Genomic DNA, 25619 nt, shown 5'->3' with positions numbered 1-25619 from the left:
CTTTCCCGGGTTGTGGGGGGTGTGCTGGGATAAACGTCCCTCCTCCTCTCTGGGCTGGGGAGGTGGATCAGGGGAAAATTCTCTTAGCAGAGAGCCTGAGCCAAGGAGCCCTTGAGCTGCTGCTCCACTGCTCCTCCCTGCCCCACATCCTGCTGTGTCCTACTGGGAATCCCGCTGCTGGCTCTCCCCTGACCAGTGTTCCTTGTAACGCCTAGCTGGTGTGATGTGCTCTCCCCACTCATGGACACCCTTTTCCCTCTCCACCCCTGACATCCCAACACCCTTAGCATGGTGGAAGCCCTAAAGATTCCTAGAACATAGCCACGGGGTGGCAAAGTTGATGGCTGGTGTTGTCCCAGTTTACCCTGACCCTGACCCTGCCCCTGCCCCTGCAGGTCGCACTGTTGGCTTCAAGGAGGACCACTACATGCTTCGCCACAGCCTCATGTCCTCTGACCACCTGGACACCCCCATGGTCCGCAGCGGGTCCCTCAAGGGTCGGGACACAGTCCGCTGGAAGATCAACAACAATGTTCACAAGCAGGGCTTCGCCTCCCTCACTGCCGCCAACCACAAAGATCTCAGTGAGTGCCACGTTGGAGGAACAGGGCATAGAGGAGATGCTGCGAGTGCCATAAAGGGCACGAACCCCTGATAGTGGCCACCAACTCCAGCAGCCGTGGCATTACTTCCAAGCCCAATTGCAAGGGGGGTGGTTCCTTTATCTGCTTCTATTCTGGAGGAAGCTGGGCACATTCCTGTAGCAGGACGGGTGGCAGACCTCCTGACAGCCTGACCACGTGGTGGATGTACCCTGCACATGTCTTAGTCTCACTAGTTCGGTGACCCAGCCTTGATTTTGCTGCCTCATCAGTCCAGAGCCACCACTGGACACTGTTTCCTTTACTGGATCTGGCAGAGAGCTTCCCAGTTAGCCCTCCAGTTCTTGGAGGGTTTTCTCTGCTGATGCTATAGGGTTTGGGTGCTAATGGTACAGGATCTGGACACCGAGCACCATGTGTGTCCCCATGCTTTTGGCCGGGTTATTTCTCCGATCAAGAGGAAGGAGGTTGACTTGGGAATTTCTCTTTCCAGTTCCCTATGGGCTGTCTCTGAGGCTGACCCGGCTTTTCACGCAGAACCTGGTGAAGTCGGACTCCCCGGAGTGCAAGCAGCTGCGGAAGGAAGTGGAGGAGAATGTATGAGCCCAGACATGAGGGGGGCTCGGGGTGGGCCTGGGGGACAGCCATGCTGAGGGGGTATCTGTGATGCTGGGGAAGGGGGAGTGCCCCTTCCCTGTGAGCCCAACAGCTCTTGCAAGGAAGAAGCAATTTTTCCTCGTTCTGAAAGAAAGCACAGATTTTAAGATGACAGTTGTGAGAATTATCAAAGCATCATGTTCGTAAGATTTGAGGTTTGCTTCAGGACACTTGGTCTGAAATTCCTGTTTGCCTCTTGCCACATCCTGGGGAGAAACCATGTGGTGGTCTCCTCCTGGCATGACAGTGTGAGGTGGAGGACCTGGGGGTGGCCAGAGGGCTGTCGTGTTTGCTGGCAGCAGCGTCTCCTTGCTGAACACATCTCTGTTCAGCAAGGGATGTGTTGTGAAAGTCCCTCTTGCTCCTTGCAGCTGAACGATGTATTCAAGCACATTCCTGGCTGCCACAAGCTCCAGCAGACCAAGTTCAGGTGAGTCACTGGGAGAGACCTCCTGTGGGGCAGGGTTCCCCCAGGGCCCTGCTGATGAGGGAGTGGACCAGAGGGCTGGGCTGTGAAATCTGGGGTGCCAGGAGGGAGTGTGGTCTGTGGCACATCCCCAGCACAAGCCTGGTGTGGTGCCTTACCCCCCCAGGGCTGCAGAGCAGAGCCCACCCAGCTGTGCAGGTGATCTCAGCTGCATTCTCGCTTTGGACCTGAGACTCCTACAGACAGGGACAAATCCTGGTCTCATGGTGCTCAGTGAGAAAATTCCCATCGACTTCAAAAGTTTTAGCCCTGTACAAAGTTACAAGTGCCTGGTGCAGGATGGAGGAGTCTGGGGATGCCAGCGCTGAGCAGGGAGCGTGCTCTGCCCAGATGTGATTTCCCCCGTGGGCACATTTCTCATTGCATTGGGAAACCCAGGGCTGGAGGGAGCAGCCAGGCAGGAGGGAACATGCAATGGGGCCACAGGCTCTGCAGGATGGGTTGGCAGCCGCAGGGCAGCTGCCACGGCTCAGACCTGCACAGGGCTGTGATTCACGCAGAATTTGTCTCCCCAAATGTGTTACTCACTCTGACTTGGTTTTGGTTTTTTTTGTTTTTTCACCAGGTTACAGCCCAATTCTGGGAAAAGGTAAGAGGAACTTGCAGCCCTCTCTTGTGCTGCTTCTCCCTCTTTGTACACATGTGCAGGGTGACTGATTGCCCCACGCGCTCACTAGCCCCTACAGCTGCTATGTGAGATGAGCAACCCTGGCCTCAGCTCTTACCTGGCTTCCTCTTCCCACCGGTCACAGGCAGGACCACACCATTGTGGACACAGTGCTCACTGCTCCTCGCTCAGCCAAGCCAGAGATCATCAAAGTGATGGAAAAGCACGTTTCCCATGAGGCTTTCAATGACCTGAAGGTTTCACCGGGTTATTACACTGTGACCTCAGACCAAGGTAGGGAGCACAGCCCAGCGCTGCCTCTGGGCTGGGCAGGGGGGGGACGTTTCCCACCTATCACCGTTGCCCCTTCCCCTAGATGCTCATGGGATGGTGGAGTTCCAAGAGGCTGTGGAGCTGGTTGATGTCCGTGTCCCACTCTTCATCAGGGAGGATGATGATGATGAGAAGCAGCTGCAGGTGGAGGCCATTGATGTCCCCACCGGCATTGCAGACATTGGACGCAGGATTGTCAACATCACTATCATCAAAGAACAAGGTGAAGGGCTGCAACTGTGGCACGAATTGAAAGGTGTTTGTGTGTCCCATGTCCAGATGGACTTGTGTGGTTTCTAAGGAGGGTGTAGTCTGCCTGTCTGAACTCCCACAGATCACAGGCCAGAGACTCGCTTGGTGACTTTTATCTTAAGTCACCTGGGTCTAAACTAGAGCATCTTTTAAAGCATCCAAGGGAGGGTCATCATCCCTGGTGACAGACACCCAAACATTTGACCACCACAGGTTTAGATTCTGTGGCAGATCCAGGGTTGACCATATGCCTCTGCTGATCCAGTTCATTGGTTGCTGGAGTAAAGTAAACCCTCTTTGCTGCTATGCTGTGCTTGGGGTGGGTGAATATCCCCAGTGGTTTTCCTCTGTTTCCCATCTGGTTATTTTGAGCAGGGAGCAAGAGTCAGGAGTGGTAAAGTCTCCAGCCCATGCAGTAGTATTTCATACACAGCTCACACCTGTGGGAGATAGGAATGCTGTTCAAGGAGGACACCTGCGTGTTTGTAGTGTGATTCTTCATGTATTTGCTCACACATTCCTTCTCTGCTGCCCCTTCCAGCCAGCAGCCTCATCACCTTCTCGCAGCCAGCCTATTCCCACAGCCGCTTTGATAAGCTGGCTAAGATCCTTGTCCTCCGGGAGATCATAGACAACGGGAAATCCCAAGTCACGTACAGGACACGAGATCTCACTGCAAAGAACGGCAGGGTAAGGATGATGCTTCTGGCCTTGGCAGGCAAGAACAAGCAGGCTCAGTGGGCTGGGAAGGGTCCGACCCTGGGGCTGCAGTAGAGCAGTTGATCAGGCTCAAAGGGGACGTGGCTGGTAGGCAGGAGACCCAAGGCTTGAGGTTAGCACAAGGGCAGACATTCCCCTCCATCCCTTGCTCCCTGTGCCTCAGGGACCTGAAAGGTTGCATGTACCTGAGACAGAAGGTACTGGCTGCCCCCTGAGCTGTGGGCATTGGGAGGCAAGTGAGGGTTCACTGGGAGATGAGGGGAAGCTCTCTGGGGGCCTTCTCATGGATGCTGTGGGCTCACCTCTTCTTCTCCTCCAGGACTACATCTTCACAGAGGGTGACCTCGTCTTCCAGCCTGGGGAGACCCGAAAGGAGGTGCAGGTTCCCTTGCTGGAGCTGACTGAAATAGATACCCTCCTACACAACTTCCAGCTCAAGCAGTTCGCCATCGACCTCCTCCATCCCAAGTATGGTGCCAAGATCGGCCGATACCCCCAGACCACAGTGACCATCGCTGACCCAGGTAGGGGCTGGCAGCCAGGAGGTGGGGAATGGCGGCAGGGGATGTGGGACCCCCACACCGGACCAGGCCACCCCGAGATGGTGTACAGAGCTCCAGCCCTGCTCCTCACTCAAAAAGCAGCAATGAGGAGGTTCCTCCAGCTCCGACTGGTAGATTCGGGCCTCCCTCTAGAGGCATTAGTGGGTATAGACAGTGGGTGGGAAGAAGATGGATAATCTATGCTGCAAAAGGGAATAAGAGTGGATTCTTCATTCCTTTTCCTTAGGGATTTGAATAAAAAGCTATAGAAATAGGTGAGAGGTGGGACTTGCCATGAGCTGTGCTTGGTGGTTCCTGTGGCTGGACAAGCAGAGCTGTAAGGGTTGTCATCAAGTGGGTCAATAACATAAAGGTATTCATCACAGTATTGGCCATGAATGCTGGGGGTACAAGAAAGTCCCTGTGACTGGGTCAACCAGAACCACTTCAGGGCCAGGCTCTGAGGCTGGAGAGGCTCCAGAGAGCTCTCAGCTGGGCTTGGTGGCTTTCCAGGAGAATCAATTGGGTGACTCAAGAAGGCCCTACCCAACTCCATCTTTTCTCGTGGCTGCACAGGGCAACCAATCAAGATGTTGAAGAATTACTAAATACATTCAGACAGAGCTAAAGATTTCCAGAGGCAAGAAGGTTGTCTCTTCATTTCTTCCTACCTGGGCAGCCTGTGAGAAGCAGCAGGAGGTGCAGGACTTAGGGGGTCTGAACCCAACCCTCATGCCAGCTTGCTGTGTGGCTTTGAGGGGTGTCATCACCAAGTGCCTCAGTTTCTTTTCCCTGCGATGGGGATCTACCCCTTGGAAACACTTTGAGAGGCTCACTCAGGATGGCTGAGCAGTGCTGGAGAGAGGCATGCTTCCTTCTTTTCCTTCCCTGCGTGGGACTAGCACTGATGTGCCCTTTCTTCCTTGTGTCTGCAGAGGTGGTGGATGGTGTCCCCTCAACAACTGGCCTGAACCAGGTCTCCCAGTCCCCCAAAGGCCGCCTGAGTGCACCACTTAATCCCAATGCCCACGCTCTCACCTCCAGGGAAATCAGCTTCAGCTGGATTTCTCCACCGGGAAAACCTCAGGGATACAAGGTAAGGGGTGAGTGGATCCCAGGGGAGGGTGTGGGTCCCACCCGGCAGGTGTTTCACACACACAGTTGTTTGCGCTAAAGGCATGGTGAGGAGAAGCTCAAAGGAGGGAGCGGGCTTGCTCTTTCTGACCCCCTTCATCCTTGGGGGATGTGGGATTTGCAGGAAAGATTCCTGGTGGGTTCATCTCCTTTCCGTCGCTTACCATGAAATACCTAGACTGTCCTGGCCTTCCATTTCAGAGGAATGCCACAACACCCTGGCTTTCCCGGCGGAGATCCAGTAAGAGATGGGGTGAGGAGCTGAAGGAATCACAGCTTGCTCTTGCTTTGGCAGGTGAAATACTGGGTCCAAGGGGACTCCGAGTCAGAAGCCCATCTCATCGATGTCAAAGCACCATCGGCTGAGCTGAGTAACCTCTACCCTTTCTGTGACTATGAGATGCAAGTCTGTGCCTACAACGCCATGGGTGAAGGAGCTTACTCCGACATCGTCCACTGCCGCACACTTGAGGATGGTGAGCGACTCTGCACTTCGCTTCCCACCATGTGGGAGCAAGTTGGTGCCTGTGCATCTGGCATGGGGTCAGGGCTCAGCCCTGAGCTCTGATGGTCTTGGGGACGAGCACTGAGCGGCTCCCACTGCGGCCCACCTGTGATTTGGGGAGCTCTGGGCATCTGTGTGCTCTGGCTCCTGACTTGCAGTAACCCGGACCCTTTGCTGTTGCCTTTCCAGTCCCCAGCGAGCCTGGCCGCTTGGCTTTCAACGTTGTGTCTTCCACCGTGACACAGCTGAGCTGGGCTGAGCCTGCAGAAACCAATGGGGAGATCACGGCTTACGAAGTCAGTTACGGACTCGTTAACGAGGACAACAGTAAGAGCTCATTTTCTGACCAGGGCAGTTGTGCCAGCTCAGCCAGGCTGAGGGGCTGGTGTATACTTTCCTCAGGCTGGGCTGGTCCCAACCACCAGCAGAACCAGAACAGCTCCAAGCACATTTCTTGTGAAAACTGGGATCTGGAGTGGTCACTTCTTGATGGAAGGAGTATAGAACTCACCACCCAGGATTTAATCCTGCAAAGCCCAGAGTGTTGTCTGTTCCCATTCACTTCCATAGTGTTTTGTGTTGGTTTTCATCTTAAGAACTTAGTTCATAAGTCCAGACCTAAGGCTAGGGTGTCAGGAAGATGCTATTTGGTGACACACCAGCAACGGGAGACCCCTACTGTAGGTTGACTTCAGCGTTCAGTTTGGGAATTTCCCCAAGACAATGTCATGCCTGTCGTGAGCAGCCCAAATAGCTTCTGTGCCTTGTCCCAGAGCCAGGCTCTGTCCTGACATCAAACCTCAGCGAGGCTGTTGGCCAAGGGTGGGGTCCTGTGGAGTCCTCTGTATCTTGTGACCTCACGGGTGGTGTGTGTACTCATATTTGTAGTGCCCATTGGCCCAATGAAGAAGGTGCTGGTTGGAGACCCAAAGAAGCGCATGGTGCTGATAGAAAACCTGCGGGAGTCCCAACCCTATCGCTACATGGTGAAGGCCAGAAATGGTGCTGGCTGGGGACCTGAGAGGGAAGCCACTATCAACCTCGCTACGCAGCCCAAGCGCCCTCTGTCCAGTGAGTTACTGCCCTGCCTGGATGGGGAGCAGGGGAGGCAGGGGCAGTGCTGGGGAGTGCTCCTCATCACCAAGCTGCTTCACTGCACCCTACCCACTCCACCACACCAGCCACCCTGAAGGCCAGCCTGAGTGTGGGAGTCCTGTATGGTTTTGAGCTGCTTGTCTAATGGCACCTCCCACCTCTCCTCCAGTCCCCATCATCCCTGACGTCCCCATCATTGACGCAGAGGGAGGTGAGGACTACGACAGCTACCTGATGTACAGCACAGATGTGCTTCGCTCTCCAACTGGCAGCAAGCGTCCCAGTGTCTCTGATGATTCAGGTATGTTACTCTGAGTTTTGCAAAGGTCATTTTTAACATTCATTTTCCTTAACAACAGCTTTCAGCAATGAGCTTCACTGCTCCTTTCCTCCTCATGGAGATGGGGAGTGCGAGTCACAGAGATGGTGGAGATCAGCCTTTCCAAGGCACAGTAGCTGCATCCATGGGAACACTTGACATAGGAACAGAGTGTAAATAAGACCAGTACCTCCTTGTCTTAGCCACAAGGCAAAGACAAATCTCACCATGGCGTGAGACAGGAGCTTTTCACAGCCCTCCCTGCTCATCTTCCCTTCCTGTTTCCATTTGGCTGGACCATGAGAGTTACTGTCAGCAAACAAGCATGGGCAAGGGACAGACCTCTTGAGTCCTTCGGATATTCAGGGTCTTGGCCAAGTCAACAGGAGGGAACTCACCAAGTGCTGGGGAGGCACTGGCTTCTCTTCCTCCATCACTTCGCTCTCTGAATGAGGCTGGCTCCCTTGCCTTGTACTGGGACAACAAGGGGAAGATGGGCCATAAGTGAAATTATGAGGCTTGTCAGTAGGATCTGGGGGGTGTCTCCAGGGCCTGGGATCCAGGAGCAATCCCCTGGTCCTTGCAGGGAGCAGAGGTAATGGGAACACAAGAGTTTGACCATCCTGTGTGCACATCAAGGAGTGAGGAAACCTCTCCTGAGCAGAGGACAAATTGTTGCAGTCTCTTCGTGACAGGGACAGGCCTGTGGTGGAACTTTGACTCTTGCCTTTTGTTGTGATGGACGCAGGGCTGGAAAATAGTCCTGGGGTTGAGGAATGTCATGTGCATGTCACATTCCCTCCATCTACCAGTCACACAATGGTTGCACCGCCTGAACTCATCAGCCAACACTTAGCGAGATGGGCTGTGAGCACGTGTTGTTCCCACTGGCGCCTGCCCCTTCCCCTCCCCAGCAAGCACCATGAAGGTGGTGGGTAGCCCACTCTGTCCCCTGCAGATCATGCCAACACCAGTGCTTGCATTGTCCCAAAAGGCTCCAAGTGGAAATATGTGCAGTTGCTGGGAGAAGACTTGGATCTTCGCCGCATCAGCTGGAGGCTCCCACCTGAAACCATTCCCCGCCTCTCTGGCAGCAGCCACCTCTCCTCGGACACCGAGGGTCTCCTCCGCGAGGAGGACAACGACGTGGCTACTGGCAGCCTGACGAGGAGTGGGACCCCCCAGCCCCAAGCAGGTGAAGAACAGCTTCATTACGGCACTGAGTGTCCTGTCTCGTCCTGCTCTGAATCGAGGGGCTGGCAGCGGGGGTCTGCCCCAGTACATATCCCCTTCTTCCCCTCATGTGCCCGTCCTCGTGTTGGTGTGATGCACTGTTCATGTGCTGTAGCCTGCTTCAAAACCTTGTCCGGGTGTGTCTGCTCACAAGAGTGTCAAGGTAACCCCCATCTCGGCATGGACTTGGGAGCCTGCTAGCAAGTTGCTTCTACAAAAGTCTGGACCTTCAAGGCAGGAGCAAACTCAGATGATACCTGCTAAGTGCCATCTCCAGAGGCAGCTCCTCACCTTAATTAAGTGTCCTGAGCTTCTGGGTAGATCTTCTGGACTGTTAAACAGAAATCGCACTCTCATGGATAGCTGACATCATCTGGCCTGCTGGGAAGGGATGGGGATTTGTCAAGGACCAGAACGATGGAGCTGAGTTTGCTTTTCAGATCCAGCTGAGAAGGGATCCAGAGTGAGATTTTGAGAAACTGCCTCCATAAAGGGCTGTTTTTCTTCCACCTTCTTTTCTAATCTGAAATTATAAACCTGCGCTTGCGTCAAAGGAGAGATGTAAGAGAACATGGCAAGAACCACAAGGCAGTGTCCCAGCGAGGCCGAGGTCTGGAGTTACCTTGGGCACCATGGGTGTCTCTGGTGCTGGGTGTAGAGTAAAGTCTCCGTTTACCTGTTTGTTTCCCTGTCACTATGTTGGGTGGTTGTGACTTGTTCTAGATGTAGTGCTCCAGAATGACCTTCCAGAGTAGCTGAAGCTGGGATGCAGCCAAGGCAGGGCACACCATGATGCCTCCTGCTTCGTCCCCATGGAAACTGGAGCAGCAGCCCTGTCCACAGCCACATTCCTCACAGTGTGCCCTCTTTTACAGAACACTTGCTGAATGGCCGGGTAGACTTCTCCTTCCCTGGCAGTGGCAGTGGCACACTGACAAGGACAACAAACACCAGCTACCACCAGCTGAGCTCACACATGCAGCAGGAGCACAGGGTGATGGGGAACTCCTCGCTGACAAGAGACTACTCCATGATGCTGATGGGGCATGGTGAGTACTGTGGTGATGGGACCTGTCCTTCCCTTCTGCTCCTATGACTGTCTTCAGACCCATGCCCTGCAAGTTCTGTTGGGGTGAGGACTGTGTTCACAGCTAAGGAGGCCTATGAACCAGACATCTGTCAGTTGTGTCCCCACCACTGATGTGTAAGTGCTTTGCTAAGGCCACCCTGCTCCCAGAGCAGTTTGGAAAGGGTTCCCATCCCTCATGTCTAGAGTGCTTAGGAAAGGGAGCTACGTCCTTATTGTCACACTGCGAAGCACTCCAGGAAGAGCACGTGTCTCTTCTTGCTCTATCTAGCAGCATCGTTCCCTCCAGCTCCACGTGTGTACATCAGCTGGTGCTGACTGAAGGTTGCTAAAAGACTCTCCAAATCTGAGCCTTAAAAAGTCATCTCTGCAGGAGCTGACACCTGGGCTGAACCTGTTCTGAAGGCTCCAATGGTGTTTTTCTCTCTCTCTTGCACCACTTCTGTAGATTGCCTAGGGAGACCCCTCCCTCCCATCCATGAAGATGCTGGGAGGACAAACCCACGGCCCCGGGATGTGGGTTTCAGGAGCAGGGCAAAGGTGAAGGGTTACTACCCCAGCACTGGCTTTCGGGACTCTATAATCATGACTGATGGGTCCGCGGGGATTTGCAAGTACATAGGTACAGCTTTGTCCAGTATCTCCTCCCAGCCATGCATCCTATAACAGCCAAGCCACCGGCCGTCCATGAGCTGTTGCCATCCACCGCTTGCCACAAACCCTCTCTCCATGGCTTGCTGTGTGCCGTACTGATTTTTCTCCTGACCTGGCCTGTGCCTCCATCACACCACCTTTCCATTTGCAGGTGCCTTCAGCTATGTTTCAACCCACATGGGCTGATTAACACTCACCACCACAGTCACCATGCTCTAACGAGCTGATCAGCTCATTGTCCCCATCTTCTTCATTCCTAACAAGCTTGATGTTCTCAGTCTTACCCCACAGGCCTTTGGAGAACTCCTGGGGAGAACGTGTGCTCTATATGAGATGTCCCTCTGCAAGCTCCTTGGCCAAAGCCTATGTCAGTGAGGGGCTTCACACCCTGAGTGTCACCTGCCTGGGAGGCTGCTGCACTTGCCATGTGTCTTGTGCCCCAGTGGGCTGAGCTGGGGGGTAGCCAGGAGCAGCCAGTCCTGGTCTCATCTGTCCCCATCCAGTTGAACAGTTCCTGGAGGTGCTGGGCTGCTTTGGCTCTAGACTAGGGTTAGTCTTAATAGAGCCTCATCTGAAGATGTCCATGAAGCATTTGGCAGACTGGACAGGGTGCTTTGGGGTGAGAGATGGGCCACACACAGCACCCAGCCCCCTGCTCTGGTCTCTGTAACAGGGGCCTGAAGCTTACCTTGCCTTGTCCCACCCAAGGTTGGCACTCCAAGGACATGGGATGTCACTGTAGGTGTGCAGAGCCAGCCAGTCCCCCCTCATGACAGGCCAGCTTGCAGAGATGACATCTTGCCACGTTCTCCTTGGACCATCAGGACTATCCCACAATTGTGCATGCCATTTCATCCTCTCCCCCAGCCCCAAAACCTCCACCCTGATGTTCCCTTTTTGCCTCAGACTCCAGGCCGCCACTGGGCATCCCTGACACCCCTACACGCCTGGTGTTCTCTGCCCTGGGACCCACCTCCCTGAAGGTGAGCTGGCAGGAGCCACGCTGCGAGAAGGAGGTGCAGGGCTACAGCGTGCAGTACCAGCTCCTTAACGGAGGTCAGTGAACACTAGGCAGTTCATGGTGGGAGTTTCTGGTGGTGGAGAGTCGGTCTGGGTCTTCTCCTGGGGAATCTGGTTCTAGATGACCCTGCTTGAGCAGGTGGGGGTTGGACCAGGTGACCTCCACAGACAGATAGCTCTGGTTTTGTGCCTGCAACGTGGTGCTGATGTCTCCCTTTCCTGTGCATCCCAGGAGAGGTGCACCGACTCACCATCCCCAACCCCAGCCAGAACTCGGTGGTGGTAGAGGACCTGCTGCCCAACCACTCCTACATCTTCAAGGTGAAGGCACAGAGTGAGGAAGGCTGGGGCCCCGAGAGGGAAGGAGTCATCACCATAGAGTCCCAGGTGGACCCACAGAGCCCGCTCAGCCCTGTACCAGGTGAGGTGGATGGGGGACAGGAGAAGGGTGGCATTGATGTGTCTGTTGCTGTCTACAGTGCTGGCCTTGCTGTTTTCTCTCCCCTTACCACATTCTGAGCTCTCCTTTCCTTCCTTTCATTTAGGAATAGAGCCTTCTTCCCCATGCGCTCACTTTCCATGAGCTGTCTAGATCACTGAGACCTTCCAACTCGTTTCATAAATGCTGTGTGCAGACTCCTCCCAGGCTCCTCCTCACTGCCTTTTGTGAATCTGACCTCTTGCTTGTGCCCATGCAGGTTCACCCTTCACGCTGAGCACACCCAGTGCTCCTGGCCCACTGGTTTTCACTGCCTTCAGCCCTGACTCCCTGCAGCTCAGCTGGGAGAGACCACGCAAGCCCAATGGGTCCATCCTGGGCTACATGGTCACCTGTGAGATGTTGCATGGAGGAGGTACAGTATCAGGCTGTGGAAGCCCAGTTCATAGAATCATAGAATTGTTTAGGTTGGAAAAGACCTTTAAGATCATCAAGTCCAACCATTTCCTGTGCAGAGCACAAGATACCTCCAGCAAGGCAGCAACTCGCTGCATTTTGGCTGGGACCAGCAACAACGTTGTCTGCTTACATCATGTGGACAAGGTGGGGAGATGAGGTTGATTCCAGGCCTGGGAGCTGCTGGACCCTGATGCTTTGTGTCATTGCATGGTCTGGTGTAACAAATGTTGTGGGAAGACAAAGGACCTGCAGCTTATTACAGCCCAAACCCAGTGGAGGTTGGTTGTTGAGAATCACCACTGTACTAAAATAGGGTTCTCTTAACCCTTAGTAGAACTGAGTGTGATCATGCAGTCTGTGGGTGGTATAAAGCTTAGGGAAAGCCAAGACAGCAGCCAGAGTTGGGGGGAGTGTGTTTGGAGGGAACGCCATTCCTGTCTGTCTTCACCGCTGGTATGTCTGTGTGGGTTAGGAGAGCCCAGGAATATCTATGTCGAAGGAGACAATCCAGAAACTACCCTGACTGTACCCCACATGAGTGAGAAAGTCCCATACAAGTTCAAGGTGCAAGCCAAGACCACCCAAGGCTTTGGGCCAGAGAGAGAAGGCATCATCATCATCGAATCTCAGGATGGAGGTACAGTACCATGTCTTTGTGGAGGCGCAAAGATAAGAAACATCTCAGAGCACGGAACACAACTCCTGGAGTACCTTTCCAGCTCTGGTGGTGACTCCATTGTCCATGAAGGACATGGAGATGTTGTCTTCCATGAAGACAATGCTATGTCTTGTGAGCACTGTCCCAGTCCCAATGCACTGAATGAGGGAGGCTCACGAGAACCTGCCAGCGTTTAATTTATTATGAAACTTCTCTCTTGTACGCATACATGGAGGCAGCTTCTTACACTGTGTAAGAAGGTGTAAGACCTTCCCAGTCCTCTCAGTTCCTCCTAAACCTGGCTCTGATGTCAGCAAGAGAAAGCTCCAAGCTGGTTGTTGGTGCTCACTGTGCAGGGTTGAGGGATTGGAAGCTCCTTGTCATTTCCTGGCTGACTTGTCCCTTTTCCTCCTCCCCAGGCACTTTCTCCCAGTTTGGAGGACAGCAGTACACAAGGGAGGAAGTGTACAACTTCCCCACTGAATACACCACCAAAACCAGCATCAGCCATTCCTCTGCAGATCCCAACTTCACAGGTAGGGGCTCGCCGACTGCTTTGAAACCCTTGGAAAGCAAAGGATGACTTTGCTTGTCCAAAAGTCTGAAGGTGCTTTTATCTCAAGTGTCAAAGGCAGGGTCCATAAGGCAGGATTGATGAAGAGGTCCAGACCCTTTCCTACATGTGTCTGTGCTCTGCCCCAGAGGTAGTTGCAGTGATTTCCCCATGTGCTGCCCAGTCACGGAGGGAACGACGGTTTTCCAAGTCTCCCAGGACTATCACTAGAGACGAAATCATACCTCTTCCTGCAAGATTAGACTTCTTCAGAACAGGAAAAAACAAGGAAGTGTGATGACCACCTTTAATTACATCAGTGTAGTTGTCCCCTGTTGTCCCACTTGAGTTCATGGACTCATGGGTTCACACTGCAACATGGAGAGTTTGGGAGCTGTTAGGAGATCCATCTTATTGACTTGACAGAAAAGTACCAAATCACTTGATCTGGAGAGATTTTCCATCAGTGAAAGTGGCATTTAAGGAGAAACCTCTACCAGGAATCATCAGGTAGAGCAGATCCTAGTCCCTCTGACCCCATACTTTAGTCCTGACCACTGAGCTTCTCGTTGCAGATGGCATGCTCGTGACGGCCCAGCGAGTGGAGAGCGCCAGCAGCATCCTCACCAAACAGGTCACCAAAGAGTTTGTGAGCCGGACCATGATGTCCAGTGGGACCCTCACCAAACAGATGGAGAGGCAGTTCTACGAGGCCTGAGCCACGGCAGGCTGCCCACCAGCAGGACATTTGTGTTCAGATGGCAGGACTTTGTGGAATGATCCAAGAGTGCTTTATTCAGACACTGCCATGGTGCCTCCTATGGGCACAGACCCTCCATGGCACCGCAAGCTCTGAACCTCTTCTTTGGAGCCCAGCGCACTCAAAGCTCTGGCACGGTTGGGTCATCAGGTGTGTACTCATCCTTCAGGGTTTGTTCGCCCTGTCCCCAGTCCACAGGGATGTCTTCCACAAACAATCACCACTCGATCCAATACCACTCTTCAATGCTCATCCATCCAAATACGCCTGCCGAAATTTGGGTGTCTCGATGGCTCTAGTCTCCCCAGATAAATGGAACGGATCCTCAGTTCTGAGAGGATCCCAGCTGGCAACATCCTGATCTACAGAGAGTCACCATTTCCATCGTTGCCCCAGGCTCTCTGGCAACTTGCCGGTCCAGTGGAGGTGGTTATTTTGTTCTGTTTGGGTTTTTTTATGAGAGCTGCAAGGTAGGGGCTTGGGGTAACCTATGCTTTCTTACTGCACCTATTTGTGTCTGTCCTTCGCTGCTAACATTTGGTACCACGATAGCAAAGTATAGCCTTTCATTTGTATAGCTTTACTCATGATGGCATGCTTTTTTTTTTGCATAGTCTTGTACAGTTTTCATAGTATATATATAAATATATAAAAATGTATTTTATTATTTTATAAAAAAAATGGAGGTGGATGAGATCTATGCTGAATGTGGAGGCTATGCTTGGACTGTGGCTGCTGAGAAACGTGAATAAGTGGAAGAAATTAGTTAAGGGCTTGATCCAAAGGCCACTAGACCCTATGGAAAGCCTGTTGATGAGCTGGTGAACTCTGCATTGGGCCTTATATTGTCCAGCACTGGAGACTCCAGCAGAAGGCTGCAAGCAGCCAGACCCGCTTGCTGCACAGCATCCACCAGCCGCAGCACACGTGCACCAAAGGGCTGGGAGCCACTGGAGGTGAGGGATGGGGATGGCCCGGGCAGTCGTGCCTGGAGATGGGAATACTGCCTGGGTTTTCTTACATGGCTATTGTGGAGAACATGAGATTTTGGGGCAGAAGATGTTGGGTATCTTTTAAAAGCCCTTTTGCCCAACAGCGATGTCCACAAAGGGACCTGTGGTCCCTCAGTAATCACAAGGAAAGAGCAAGCCTGGGAGCAGCAGGCTCTCTCACCATCCTGAGCAAGGCTCTGTGCCTCCTTCAGCCCTTGGCTGTAGCCATCCTTGCATGTGCTGGGTGCAGGGCTGAGCTGAGACCCTGCTGGGCCTCGTTCCCTGGCTCTGGGCATGATGCCTGGCAGCTCACAGCCCTCTGCCAACGAGAACAATTGGGCTCCGTGTCTTGCTGAAGAACATGTTGCCCTGGTGTGCTTCAGCTGCATGGGAGCAGGTGAGGAGCCGGCCAAAAGCAAGGATCCTGCCCAAAGCAGCAGCTGCCACCATTCTGGATTACAGCTTCTGACCAAAACAGCAGCTGCCTGGTCTCCCTGGGAGCATCGCCTGCCTGATTTCATCTGACGCTGGACCTTGGCTTTTTTGTTTTGGGGTTTTTTTCTGCTTTTTTTTTATGGACTCAGAAGGACACTTTGCAGCACTGACACCACCGAGAGCTCCTTCTCTCCAGGCTGTTCGTTTGAGCAGGATGGTTTGTACGTGTTTGAGCCAAAGATGCACATGGGTGAGTAAAGTCCACAGGAGTCTCCAGGACTGCAGCTGGAGCTAAGTCTGTTTTGAGCTTGGGTCAAAGGATACTTCACCAGCTCTGTGGTTTTATTATGCCTTCAAGAAACACTTATTTTTCCTGAGCAAGTACCAGTGGCATTAGCCTGCCCACCTCCCCGTTCCCGTCTCACCTTTGCGGTCGGGGTTTCCTCCTGCACAAGGACTCTGTGACCCTTTCCCTGTGCTTTGTGGCCCAGGGTAAAAAGCTGAAAAACTGCCTAAAATGGGAGCTCCGCTTCCAAGCATCTTAACCAAAGACTATCCTGTTAGCCAAGAGACGAGCACAGCCCGTCAGCTGCTGCTCTCCAAGGCATCACGCCATCCTCACGCGCCAGGCGGCTGCGTACCTAACCACCGCCTCGCACTACAACAGCGTCACTTCTCATCCGGCCGTTAGGGCTGGTGGTGTTTCAGCCTTGCCAAGGTGGGTCCAGCAGCCTGCTCTGACAGTGGCTCTTTGATCAGATTGCTTCCTATTGCACTCAATAAATGTTTTCTCTACAGTCTGACTCTTCCCTTTTCTTAAAAAAAAAAAAAAAAAAAAAAAAACCACCCCCCCCTCCCACTCTTCTCCTCCTGCAGCAGAAGATGAAGGACACATGCCAGCAGCGGATACCCAAACTGGGGCTTCTGCAGCTGCAGCTCCAGAGGCACTACTGCATCCCTGGTAATGGCTCATTACACCAGTGCAAACTGGAGTTAAACCAGTCTCCTCTGAGGAAAGGTCCTCAATGACTTTGGCATCAGAGTTTGGCTCAGGTGGGTGCAGAACCAACCGTGAAAATGTTTTGCGTTTATTAGGCAAATGCTGCAGACAGATTGAATCCTTTGCGAAGGGAGGAAAGCAGGTGCCTCTCTCAGGGAGGCGATCCCAGCCCAGGCGAGGTGGTCGCTCCTCTACAGGGGCAGCGCCTTTGCCCCTCCAGAGGGTTTGGTGAGGTAGAAGGTGGCTGTGCCGCTGTATTTCTCCTAGGAGACAAGAGGAGCAGTAAGTGCCGGTGCTCTGGGGCTGTACCATGCCACAGCAAGAGGCCTGGCTGGGGGATGCTCTGACAGCGGCCAAGTAAGATGCTTTTGGGGGACAGCATGCTGTCCTGGCCCCCGCCTGGGGTCCCTTGGTCCATCCACGGCACAGGGTAGGGAGGCTATCAACACATTCCCCCAGCTGACCCTTCAGCAGCCCCCTATGGACTGTGCTCCATGACTTCTTCCAACCCCTTTTTGACCCTGCTGATGCTGCCGACCTCCATGGCCTCTGGCAACAGCAGAAAATGCATAGCCAGCTCTGTGCAGTGCTTCCTCAGTTCTGTCTTTCTCCCAACTCATCCAGTGGTCACTGGTTCTTATTTTGGAGGATTTGAGGGTCAGTTCCACACTCACCCTCTCTACCCTCTTTGCTGTTTTGTAACTTCTGGTCACCTTTCCTCTCTTCCAGCTCCTCATCAGATGGCAGAGGCACAGACTTTTTGGTCTCTCCTTGTTTCAGACACCTTCCTCTGCACCTTCCCTACCCACCCCCATTTACAGGGTGCACCATGATGTCATATGGCAGCACCATGAGGCTCTGCCTCATTCACAACCCTGCTTCCTGACACCCCCATTTTGCTGGCGTTTTCAGCTACCAGTGCACGCTGAGCTGATTTGAGAGAGAGAATGTTGATAATGGCACTGAGATCTTTCCTGGGCTGTAAGCACCAGTGTTAAGCTCAGCATTGCCTGAGCTTGGCTTAGATTACTTTTCCCTAGATAGGTTTAGCCTCCCTGAAGCTCACCTGGCACCTTTTTGCTCACTTTCTCAATGCAGTAAGGTCCTTGGGCAGCGCCCGGTAGCCAGCACAGTGCTGAACAGCCTGCAAGAGCTTAGCAGCATCAACAGATTTGGGGCTGCATGGCACTGGATGGGCTACACCAACCTCAAGTGCCTCAGGAGCACAGCTTCAACAGCATCCCCAGGATTCCTTGGGATCTTTAAGTAAATCTCCCAGCACTTTTCTGCCACGTACCTGGATGTGGTGCTGGGCTCTCTCTGCAGCCCCAGCCTCCAGCAGCGTCACCGTGCAGCCTCCAAAGCCTCCCCCGGTCATCCTGCTGCCATAAACCCCATCGACCTCCAGGGCTGCTGCTACCAGCTCATCCAGCTCTGGGCAGCTCACTTCGTAGTCATCCCTGGAAAGAGGAGACCCATGGTCAACCCCATCCTGCATCCCAGCCATAGCCCCGACACCACGAACAGCTGAAACATGTGCCTTGGTGCATCCATTGCCAATAGCAAACCACAGCAATGCAGGATGCCGCAGATCCCGGTCCAGCACTCTGCCTGTCATGGTTCAATCCCAGCTGGCAACTAAGCACCACACAGCCACTTGGTCGCCCTCTGCCCATAGTGGGATGGGGGAGAGAGTTGGAAGGATAAAAGTGAGAAAACTGGTGAGTTGGGATACAGCTTAATAGTAAAGCAAAAGCTGCATGTGCAAGCAAAGCAAAATAAGGAATTCATCGGCAACTGTTGTTCTTCGACCCTTGCAACCCCACGACAGAAGAGTCCTTCGAGAGACCAGGCAAGGTAAAGAGCTGTTTAATTTCCTCCATCTCCAGGGCAGCTACACCAAAAGCCCACCAGCACCCCTTCGGGTCCTTGAAATACCCTCTCCTGAGATAGCCTATGCCAAGGATACACAGAGCCTCGGGGCCAGTCACAGAGGGGGCTTTTGCCGCTCATTCCCACTTAGGCTCACTTCCGCCTCCAGTACAGTCGGCTGTTGGGATCCCCCTGTCACTCCAGAAATCCACATGGGTTCTGCCCCTGTAGAGCTTGATGGCATTAGGGGGACACTGCACACCAGTGTCCACTAGAGCTTGATACTTCCATGGGGCTGATGTGCCAGGCCATCAAATCCAGACAGACCAGTAAACCCGGTTGTCCCTTTCCTTCACCTGGCTGGAGGCAGGGCCCCTCTAGTCCTGGTCATAGTATTTGTCACTCACTTCTTGTACATGCGAGTCAAAACTCCCTTTATTAAGATCAGAAGTAAAATCAGCCCTTCCACTCTGTCTGGGGAACTGCTCACTGGAAATTGGAGCAGCAATTTTCCTGGAAGAACTCCCTTTCATGATTGGTTTTCTTTGTAACTCACGTACCTGTGCCACGAGGGTTGAGGTAGATTTTTCCACCCCGTTTCCTCATATCCTCTCCGTGGCCTTGCTCCTTACAGCTGAGATACTGGTCCATAGAGGTAGGACCTATCCTCTTTGAGTTGCTGGAACTCCCAGGACAGTTTTCCAGACAGTTTTTCCACAGCAGAGATGCAAGCCCACAGAGGAGAAGACAGACTTTCTTTGGCCAGCCAATTCATCCACCATTTCTTCCTCTCCATCTTTCCAGGTCATTACTGCCAGTGAGTTTGCATGCAATGCTGGTGTGCTTCGTATGAACTTCCACCACGTGGGTCATGTGCACATGACTTCATCTGGATCTTTGGACAACTGCTCGCTGTTCAGGTCATCATAAATCATCTCCAGCATGGCCAATTCCCTCAGGTACTGGATACTCCATGGTGGTCCACTTCCCTGGGTGACACATAACATCCTCCTTGAAGAGATACCTTCCCTTCACACCTGATGGGAGTCGCCTCTGGAGGCTGGGGGCTTGTGCCCTTTTTCCAATTGCTTTGTCAAAGCTCCCTTCCCTAGAAAGGGATCCCAGCTGCTTGGCTTCCCTACCCTCTAACTCCAGGCCCTGTTATCCCAGCATTGGAGCAGCCAGGTGACAACGTGCTTGCCCAGACAACGACTGAAATCCTTTCGCGTATCTCACAGGTCACTCGGGGGTAGGGATCGGGTGGTTATCATCTCATTATGAGTTCTGCCTCTTCCTCCTCCTGTTCGCATGGTGGCCATGGTTCATCTTCATCCCTTACTAAACAAGCTGATTTTTTTCTTGTGTATTTCTTCTCGTGTATAGGGGAGACTGATACCAGCATGGGTTGGTTCTCTGGTTCAGCTGCAGTGCCTGTGGCCAGGGTTGGACTAACTGCCCCTCTCCTGAGATAGCCTATGCCAAGGATACACAGAGCCTCGGGGCCAGTCACAGAGGGGGCTTTTGCCGCTCATTCCCACTTAGGCTCACTTCCGCCTCCAGTACAGTCGGCTGTTGGGATCCCCCTGTCACTCCAGAAATCCACATGGGTTCTGCCCCTGTAGAGCTTGATGGCATTAGGGGGACACTGCACACCAGTGTCCACTAGAGCTTGATACTTCCATGGGGCTGATGTGCCAGGCCATCAAATCCAGACAGACCAGTAAACCCGGTTGTCCCTTTCCTTCACCTGGCTGGAGGCAGGGCCCCTCTAGTCCTGGTCATAGTATTTGTCACTCACTTCTTGTACATGCGAGTCAAAACTCCCTTTATTAAGATCAGAAGTAAAATCAGCCCTTCCACTCTGTCTGGGGAACTGCTCACTGGAAATTGGAGCAGCAATTTTCCTGGAAGAACTCCCTTTCATGATTGGTTTTCTTTGTAACTCACGTACCTGTGCCACGAGGGTTGAGGTAGATTTTTCCACCCCGTTTCCTCATATCCTCTCCGTGGCCTTGCTCCTTACAGCTGAGATACTGGTCCATAGAGGTAGGACCTATCCTCTTTGAGTTGCTGGAACTCCCAGGACAGTTTTCCAGACAGTTTTTCCACAGCAGAGATGCAAGCCCACAGAGGAGAAGACAGACTTTCTTTGGCCAGCCAATTCATCCACCATTTCTTCCTCTCCATCTTTCCAGGTCATTACTGCCAGTGAGTTTGCATGCAATGCTGGTGTGCTCCGTATGAACTTCCACCACGTGGGTCATGTGCACATGACTTCATCTGGATCTTTGGACAACTGCTCGCTGTTCAGGTCATCATAAATCATCTCCAGCATGGCCAATTCCCTCAGGTACTGGATACTCCATGGTGGTCCACTTCCCTGGGTGACACATAACATCCTCCTTGAAGAGATACCTTTCCTTCACACCTGATGGGAGTCGCCTCTGGAGGCTGGGGGCTTGTGCCCTTTTTCCAATTGCTTTGTCAAAGCTCCCTTCCCTAGAAAGGGATCCCAGCTGCTTGGCTTCCCTACCCTCTAACTCCAGGCCCTGTTATCCCAGCATTGGAGCAGCCAGGTGACAACGTGCTTGCCCAGACAACGACTGAAATCCTTTCGCGTATCTCACAGGTCACTCGGGGGTAGGGATCAGGTGGTTATCATCTCATTATGAGTTCTGCCTCTTCCTCCTCCTGTTCGCATGGTGGCCATGGTTCATCTTCATCCCTTACTAAACAAGCTGATTTTTTTCTTGTGTATTTCTTCTCGTGTATAGGGGAGACTGATACCAGCATGGGTTGGTTCTCTGGTTCAGCTGCAGTGCCTGTGGCCAGGGTTGGACTAACTGCAGTGCCTATCGTGGGGGTAGATCTCTGCATGGTATTCTTAAATAGTTGTTTAACCCTAAAAAAGACCTGAACTACATTCAGGAGACAGCAATAGGAACGTGCTGGTTTGAACTTCCCAAGGATATACAAAATTCTCAAGAGCTGTTGTAAAAAACCTGAAGGAGAAGGGGAAGATGGAGGAAGGCATCTTCCCCCGTAGGTTGGCTCTCCGAGGAGAAAAAGTAAAAAGTGTAATTATTAATAGGTTCCGATAGATGGCTCCCGAAGTACAGGGGTTACGGCAATGCTGAGTACAAATACCAGACTGGTGTCATGACCAATAATTGTATCATACCATAAGCCAGTGTATAGAACAGCAAAATGATAACCTCAATCCCAGCTCCCAGAGCTGATAAACAGTATATATGGCAAGTAAGGTATTACACGGCTGATAACAAATACAACAATTTTAAGATCAAATAAATCAACATTGTGACCAGTGACTACTAAACTAATATAGTGAGTGCTTATAGAAAATTTGTTCTAACACACTCTGGTCAGATCTGTCATTATCTCAACCCTTCGTGCCCCATGTTGGGTGCCAAAAAGACCTTTGTGGTTTAACCCAGCAGGCAGCAGAACACCATCCAGCCGCTTACTCATCCCCCCCTTCCTCCCCGTTGGGAAGGGGGAGAGAATCAGAAAGGTAAAAGTGAGAAAACTCATGAGTTGAGATAAAGGCAGTTTAACAGGGAAAGCAGAAGCCGTGCGCACAAGCAAAGCAAAGCAAGGAATGCATTCCCTCCTTCCCATGGGCAGGTGGGTGCTCAGCCATCCCCAGGACAGCAGGGCTCCATCACACATAACGGTGACTTGGGAAGACAAATACCATCACTCCCAACGTCCCCCCCTTCCCCCTTCCTCCTTCCTCCCCCAGCTTTATATGCTGAGCATGACATCATATGGTGTGGGATGCCCCTGGGGTCAGCTGGGGTCAGCTGTCCAGCCATGTCCCCTCCCAGCTCCTTGTGCGCCCCAGCCACTCGATGGTAATCAAAACCACTGCCCCATACCAGCTACTATGAAGAAAATTAACGCTATCCCAGCCTAAACCAGTACAATGCCTTAAGTGCACATACAGATGAGCGAGGCTGTGAGCACTGGGGATCCGCTGGGGGCTGCTGTAAGCAGCACGCATCTGTAACGTACGTGACCGCCTGCCTCATCCCTTTTCTTAAAACTCCACGGCAGGCTGAGCCATGAGGGACATGGCTCTGGCTGCCCCTGGTGCTGCACCCACGGGCAAGGGAACCCCATGAGAACCCGACGCAGGTTGGTACATCCTCACCTCAGGGAGTTGTGACTCTCCACCATCAGTCTCCCAAATGTCCTGTAGTCCCTGCCCTGCAGTGCTTGCGCTGCCTGGGCTGTCCGTGCTATCTCGCCGATGACGTGCCTGGCCCGCCGATACACCTCCTCGCTCAGCTGGCTCCTGGCCGCTGCGGAGACATGCATGCCCCTGCAGCAAAGCTGCTCAGGTTTGCGGGATGCTGCTGGGAGCAAGCATGGCTGCATCTTGCAACCATCCTGTGCCAGAGCTTCTCTACTTGCGGCACGCTCCTGTCCTGGTACATGCACCCACCCCCCTGTCCCAGGTGCTCAGCCCACGCCACGGGGCACCAAGCTCCTGCTGCCCTGAGGAGCAGCCAGAGCCAAGGGAGGGACCATCCCACCTTCCAGCTCAGCCATGGTGGCATCTCGCAGGCTGGCTTTGCCGAGAGCCGCTGCCGCCTCCTCACACTGCCGCCGGCGTGTGGGGTACTCGCTGCCTGTCAGTGTGTGCCGCACGTTGGAGTTGGTGATGAGGACAGCCAAGCTGGCATCGGTCAGTGGGACAAGGACAGTCTCCAGGGACCTGCAGCAAGAGCTTAGCACGAGCCATATACCCCGTCCCCCCTGCCCACTCTAGCCCTCAGCCATCTGGGTAAGACCACGTGGCAGGCAGCTCCTGTCTGCAGAGGCAAAGTCCGAGTGGTTTAGGATTTCACTGGAGCATTTCACTCCCTCCCAATTATTAGTCCCATAATAGACCCTAACGACTTTGCAGAAAGACAGCCCAGGCAAGTAGCAGAAAGGGTGCAGGAGGAGGAATCAAGACGCAGGAATTAAAATGCAGGGAGCCCCAGTCCTGTGATGAGATTTTCAGCTGGATTCAGGGGTTAAACCCTCCCTGCACTCCCAAATTTATTTCATGACCACAGGGCTAGCTCATCCCCACCTGCCTGAGGAGGTGGGCACAGCGCGGCGAGCTCGGTGCTCGGCCCTGACCTGCAGTCAATGAGCAGCGCGTGGCCTTCCTTGCCCATCACAGATATGAACTGGTCCATGATCCCACAGGGCATGCCGGCAAATGTGTGCTCTGCTTTCTGGCATGCCAGTGCCTTGGCTACCAAATCACCGTCATCTGTGCCAGAGCAGAGAGATGCAGGTTAGCAGCTCTGGGGCTTTGCCCCTTGCCCTGGAGCAGGGGCAGCAAACACAAAGGTAAAGGGTTGCTTTCCCATGGAATGGGGTTTTGCTAAAGCATCAGCTGCAGGCGCTTGCTCCTGCACCAGTGCACAGCATCTGTGCCAGCATGGGTCCCCGGATCAAGCTGGATGTGACAATTTGACACCGGTGTCTCAGACCTCTCCATTTTTGGGGACATGAGGGTGGGGAGAAGATGCTCCAAAGGGAACATCCTCTCATCCCCCCAGCCAGCCCCAGGGGCGGTCCATGGGCTTTAGAGGCATGGGCATGTCAGGCTGGGTTAGCCGGAGGAGCCCTGCAGCCACAGGGGCGCCAGCTCTGGCTATGGCAGGGGGCTGTGACCCACACCACAGCAGCATTTGCCCGAGGGTTGTGTGATCTTGCTAAGGGCAACCCCTCATCCCAGCTCCCCCCCAGGAATGAAGGCGGCAGGGGCCAGTACCAGCTGCTGCCTTACCAGGGCAGAGCTGCTGGAGGAAGGTGTAAGTAGCCACCTCCAGAGCGGCCGAGCTGGAGAGGCCCCCACCCAGGGGGATGTCACTGGCTATCACGGCGCTGAAGCCTGGCACAGGACCACCTGCAGGAATAGAAGGAAGAAGGGAGCCGTGAAGCCTGCAGGGCTGGGGGCTGCCCTGCCCCACAGCTCACAGGGAACTGTGGGGGGGAAGCCCCTGTCCAACGCCCCATTTTAAAACACAGGGTGACCTACAGCAGAGTGTGACCTAGGCATCCCCCCGCCCCAAACACAGGGGTCTTCGGAGCTGAAAGCATCTCTGCTGGAGCCTGGCCCCAGCAGCAGGTGCAGGATGGCACCAGCACTGGAGGAGCCCCTGGCATACACCAAAAGCCAGGTGCCGAGCACCCGCCCCACACGAGGGGGCCTCCAACCCACCCGGCAGCCTGGGCCTTACCCCTGTAGTGCTGGATGACGCCCTTGACGTAGTTGGCCCAGCGAGGCTGCCCCGGGCTCAGAGGGCTGCCTTGGCGGGGAGCTGGGAACTGCACCCTGTGGGGTTCATCCGCCTCCGCCGTGGTGGTGAGGATGGAGATGGTCCCGTCCTGCGTGGGGGATCCCACCAGCACCGTCCCCAGCTGCAGGGCCTGGGGCAGGGGGGAAGGTGGGCTCAGACCCCGTGGCATCCCTTGGAGCATCCCCACTGGTGGCGTGGGGCAGCTGTGGCTGCTTCAACCCACAGCTGGCAGCACCCAGCACGTGTTACCCTTAGCTCTGTCCATGCGGAGCCACCGGCCCCCACCACACACTCCCGCTTGTCACAGAATTAAACATTCTGGCTCTTGAACCCCACACAGGGTCAGTCTGAGCACTGAAATGTTGTGACCAACCACCCCAGCTCGGTGCTGGGGTGCTGGCTGCTGGGCTCCGGGGGAGCGGAAACCCATGACGAGGCTGTGAGAGGCTTCGGGAAGTTTTCTTGCTTGCAGGGGAATTCAGCTGACCTGCTCCCACGCTCCTCAGCCTCAGAATAATTAGCTGTAGGTTTGATTTAAGACTGAGCAGGGGCTTCCCCACCGAGCCGGAGGAGGGCAGGAAGCCCCAGCTGCTTCGAACCACCTCTGCTACTGAAACGCCACTCTCCAGGAACGGAAAATTGTTTGATGGGGTTGCAGAAAAGAGGCTTCAGCCCCTCGAAGCGGCGGCTGGGGAGGGGGAAGCACAGCCCCGCTGCAGTGAGTTAGCAGCCGGCCTGCGGGGCTGCCCCCAACGCTCCGGGTCCTGCTCCGAGCTCCGGCGGGCCCGGGGGCGGTGGGAGAATCCCGGGGGATCCCGCAGGGTCCTGAGCGGGGGATCCCGGAGCGGGGGGGGGACATCCTGGGGCGGGGAAGACGG

At 54.0% G+C, this 25619-nt stretch overlaps 2 protein-coding genes across 3 annotated transcripts in view; one reads left to right on the top strand and one right to left on the bottom strand.

Annotated features, from left to right (window-relative positions):
• Nucleotides 1–14525, top strand: part of ITGB4 (integrin subunit beta 4) — a 24429-nt gene extending 9904 nt beyond the window's left edge. The window contains exons 20-37 of the mRNA XM_035893316.1: nucleotides 1631–1689; nucleotides 2312–2335; nucleotides 2499–2647; nucleotides 2730–2909; nucleotides 3480–3628; nucleotides 3978–4182; nucleotides 5136–5296; nucleotides 5630–5810; nucleotides 6029–6166; nucleotides 6728–6910; nucleotides 7104–7235; nucleotides 9362–9535; nucleotides 11134–11283; nucleotides 11480–11668; nucleotides 11946–12101; nucleotides 12618–12782; nucleotides 13223–13339; nucleotides 13932–14525. Coding sequence (XP_035749209.1) covers nucleotides 1631–1689; nucleotides 2312–2335; nucleotides 2499–2647; nucleotides 2730–2909; nucleotides 3480–3628; nucleotides 3978–4182; nucleotides 5136–5296; nucleotides 5630–5810; nucleotides 6029–6166; nucleotides 6728–6910; nucleotides 7104–7235; nucleotides 9362–9535; nucleotides 11134–11283; nucleotides 11480–11668; nucleotides 11946–12101; nucleotides 12618–12782; nucleotides 13223–13339; nucleotides 13932–14074 — 2655 coding nt within the window. The 3' untranslated portion in view covers nucleotides 14075–14525. The remainder of the gene's footprint in view (nucleotides 1–1630; nucleotides 1690–2311; nucleotides 2336–2498; nucleotides 2648–2729; nucleotides 2910–3479; nucleotides 3629–3977; nucleotides 4183–5135; nucleotides 5297–5629; nucleotides 5811–6028; nucleotides 6167–6727; nucleotides 6911–7103; nucleotides 7236–9361; nucleotides 9536–11133; nucleotides 11284–11479; nucleotides 11669–11945; nucleotides 12102–12617; nucleotides 12783–13222; nucleotides 13340–13931) is intronic.
• Nucleotides 14526–16422: 1897 nt separating this feature from the next.
• Nucleotides 16423–25606, bottom strand: GALK1 (galactokinase 1). 2 transcript variants are annotated; one of them, XM_035893351.1, is made up of 7 exons: nucleotides 24682–25606; nucleotides 24228–24347; nucleotides 23570–23705; nucleotides 22975–23156; nucleotides 22590–22791; nucleotides 17841–18003; nucleotides 16423–16806 (listed from the first exon to the last, which is right to left on the bottom strand). In XM_035893351.1, the coding sequence occupies exons 1-7, from the start codon at nucleotides 24920–24922 to the stop codon at nucleotides 16735–16737; spliced, it is 1116 nt and encodes a 371-aa protein (XP_035749244.1). In that variant the 5' UTR covers nucleotides 24923–25606; the 3' UTR covers nucleotides 16423–16734. The 2 variants fall into 2 exon arrangements, with proteins under 2 accessions (XP_035749244.1, XP_009636053.2); XM_009637758.2 differs by having other exon boundaries at nucleotides 16427–16806; nucleotides 22590–22740.
• Nucleotides 25607–25619: the final 13 nt, after the last annotated feature.

The sequence above is a fragment of the Egretta garzetta genome, unplaced genomic scaffold (genome assembly GCF_000687185.1).
Source record: "Egretta garzetta isolate BGI_Z169 unplaced genomic scaffold, ASM68718v1 scaffold34, whole genome shotgun sequence".
NCBI lineage: Eukaryota > Metazoa > Chordata > Aves > Pelecaniformes > Ardeidae > Egretta > Egretta garzetta.
The sequence above is the reverse complement of the archived record's forward strand: the minus strand, read 5'-3'. Positions and strand labels throughout refer to the sequence as shown.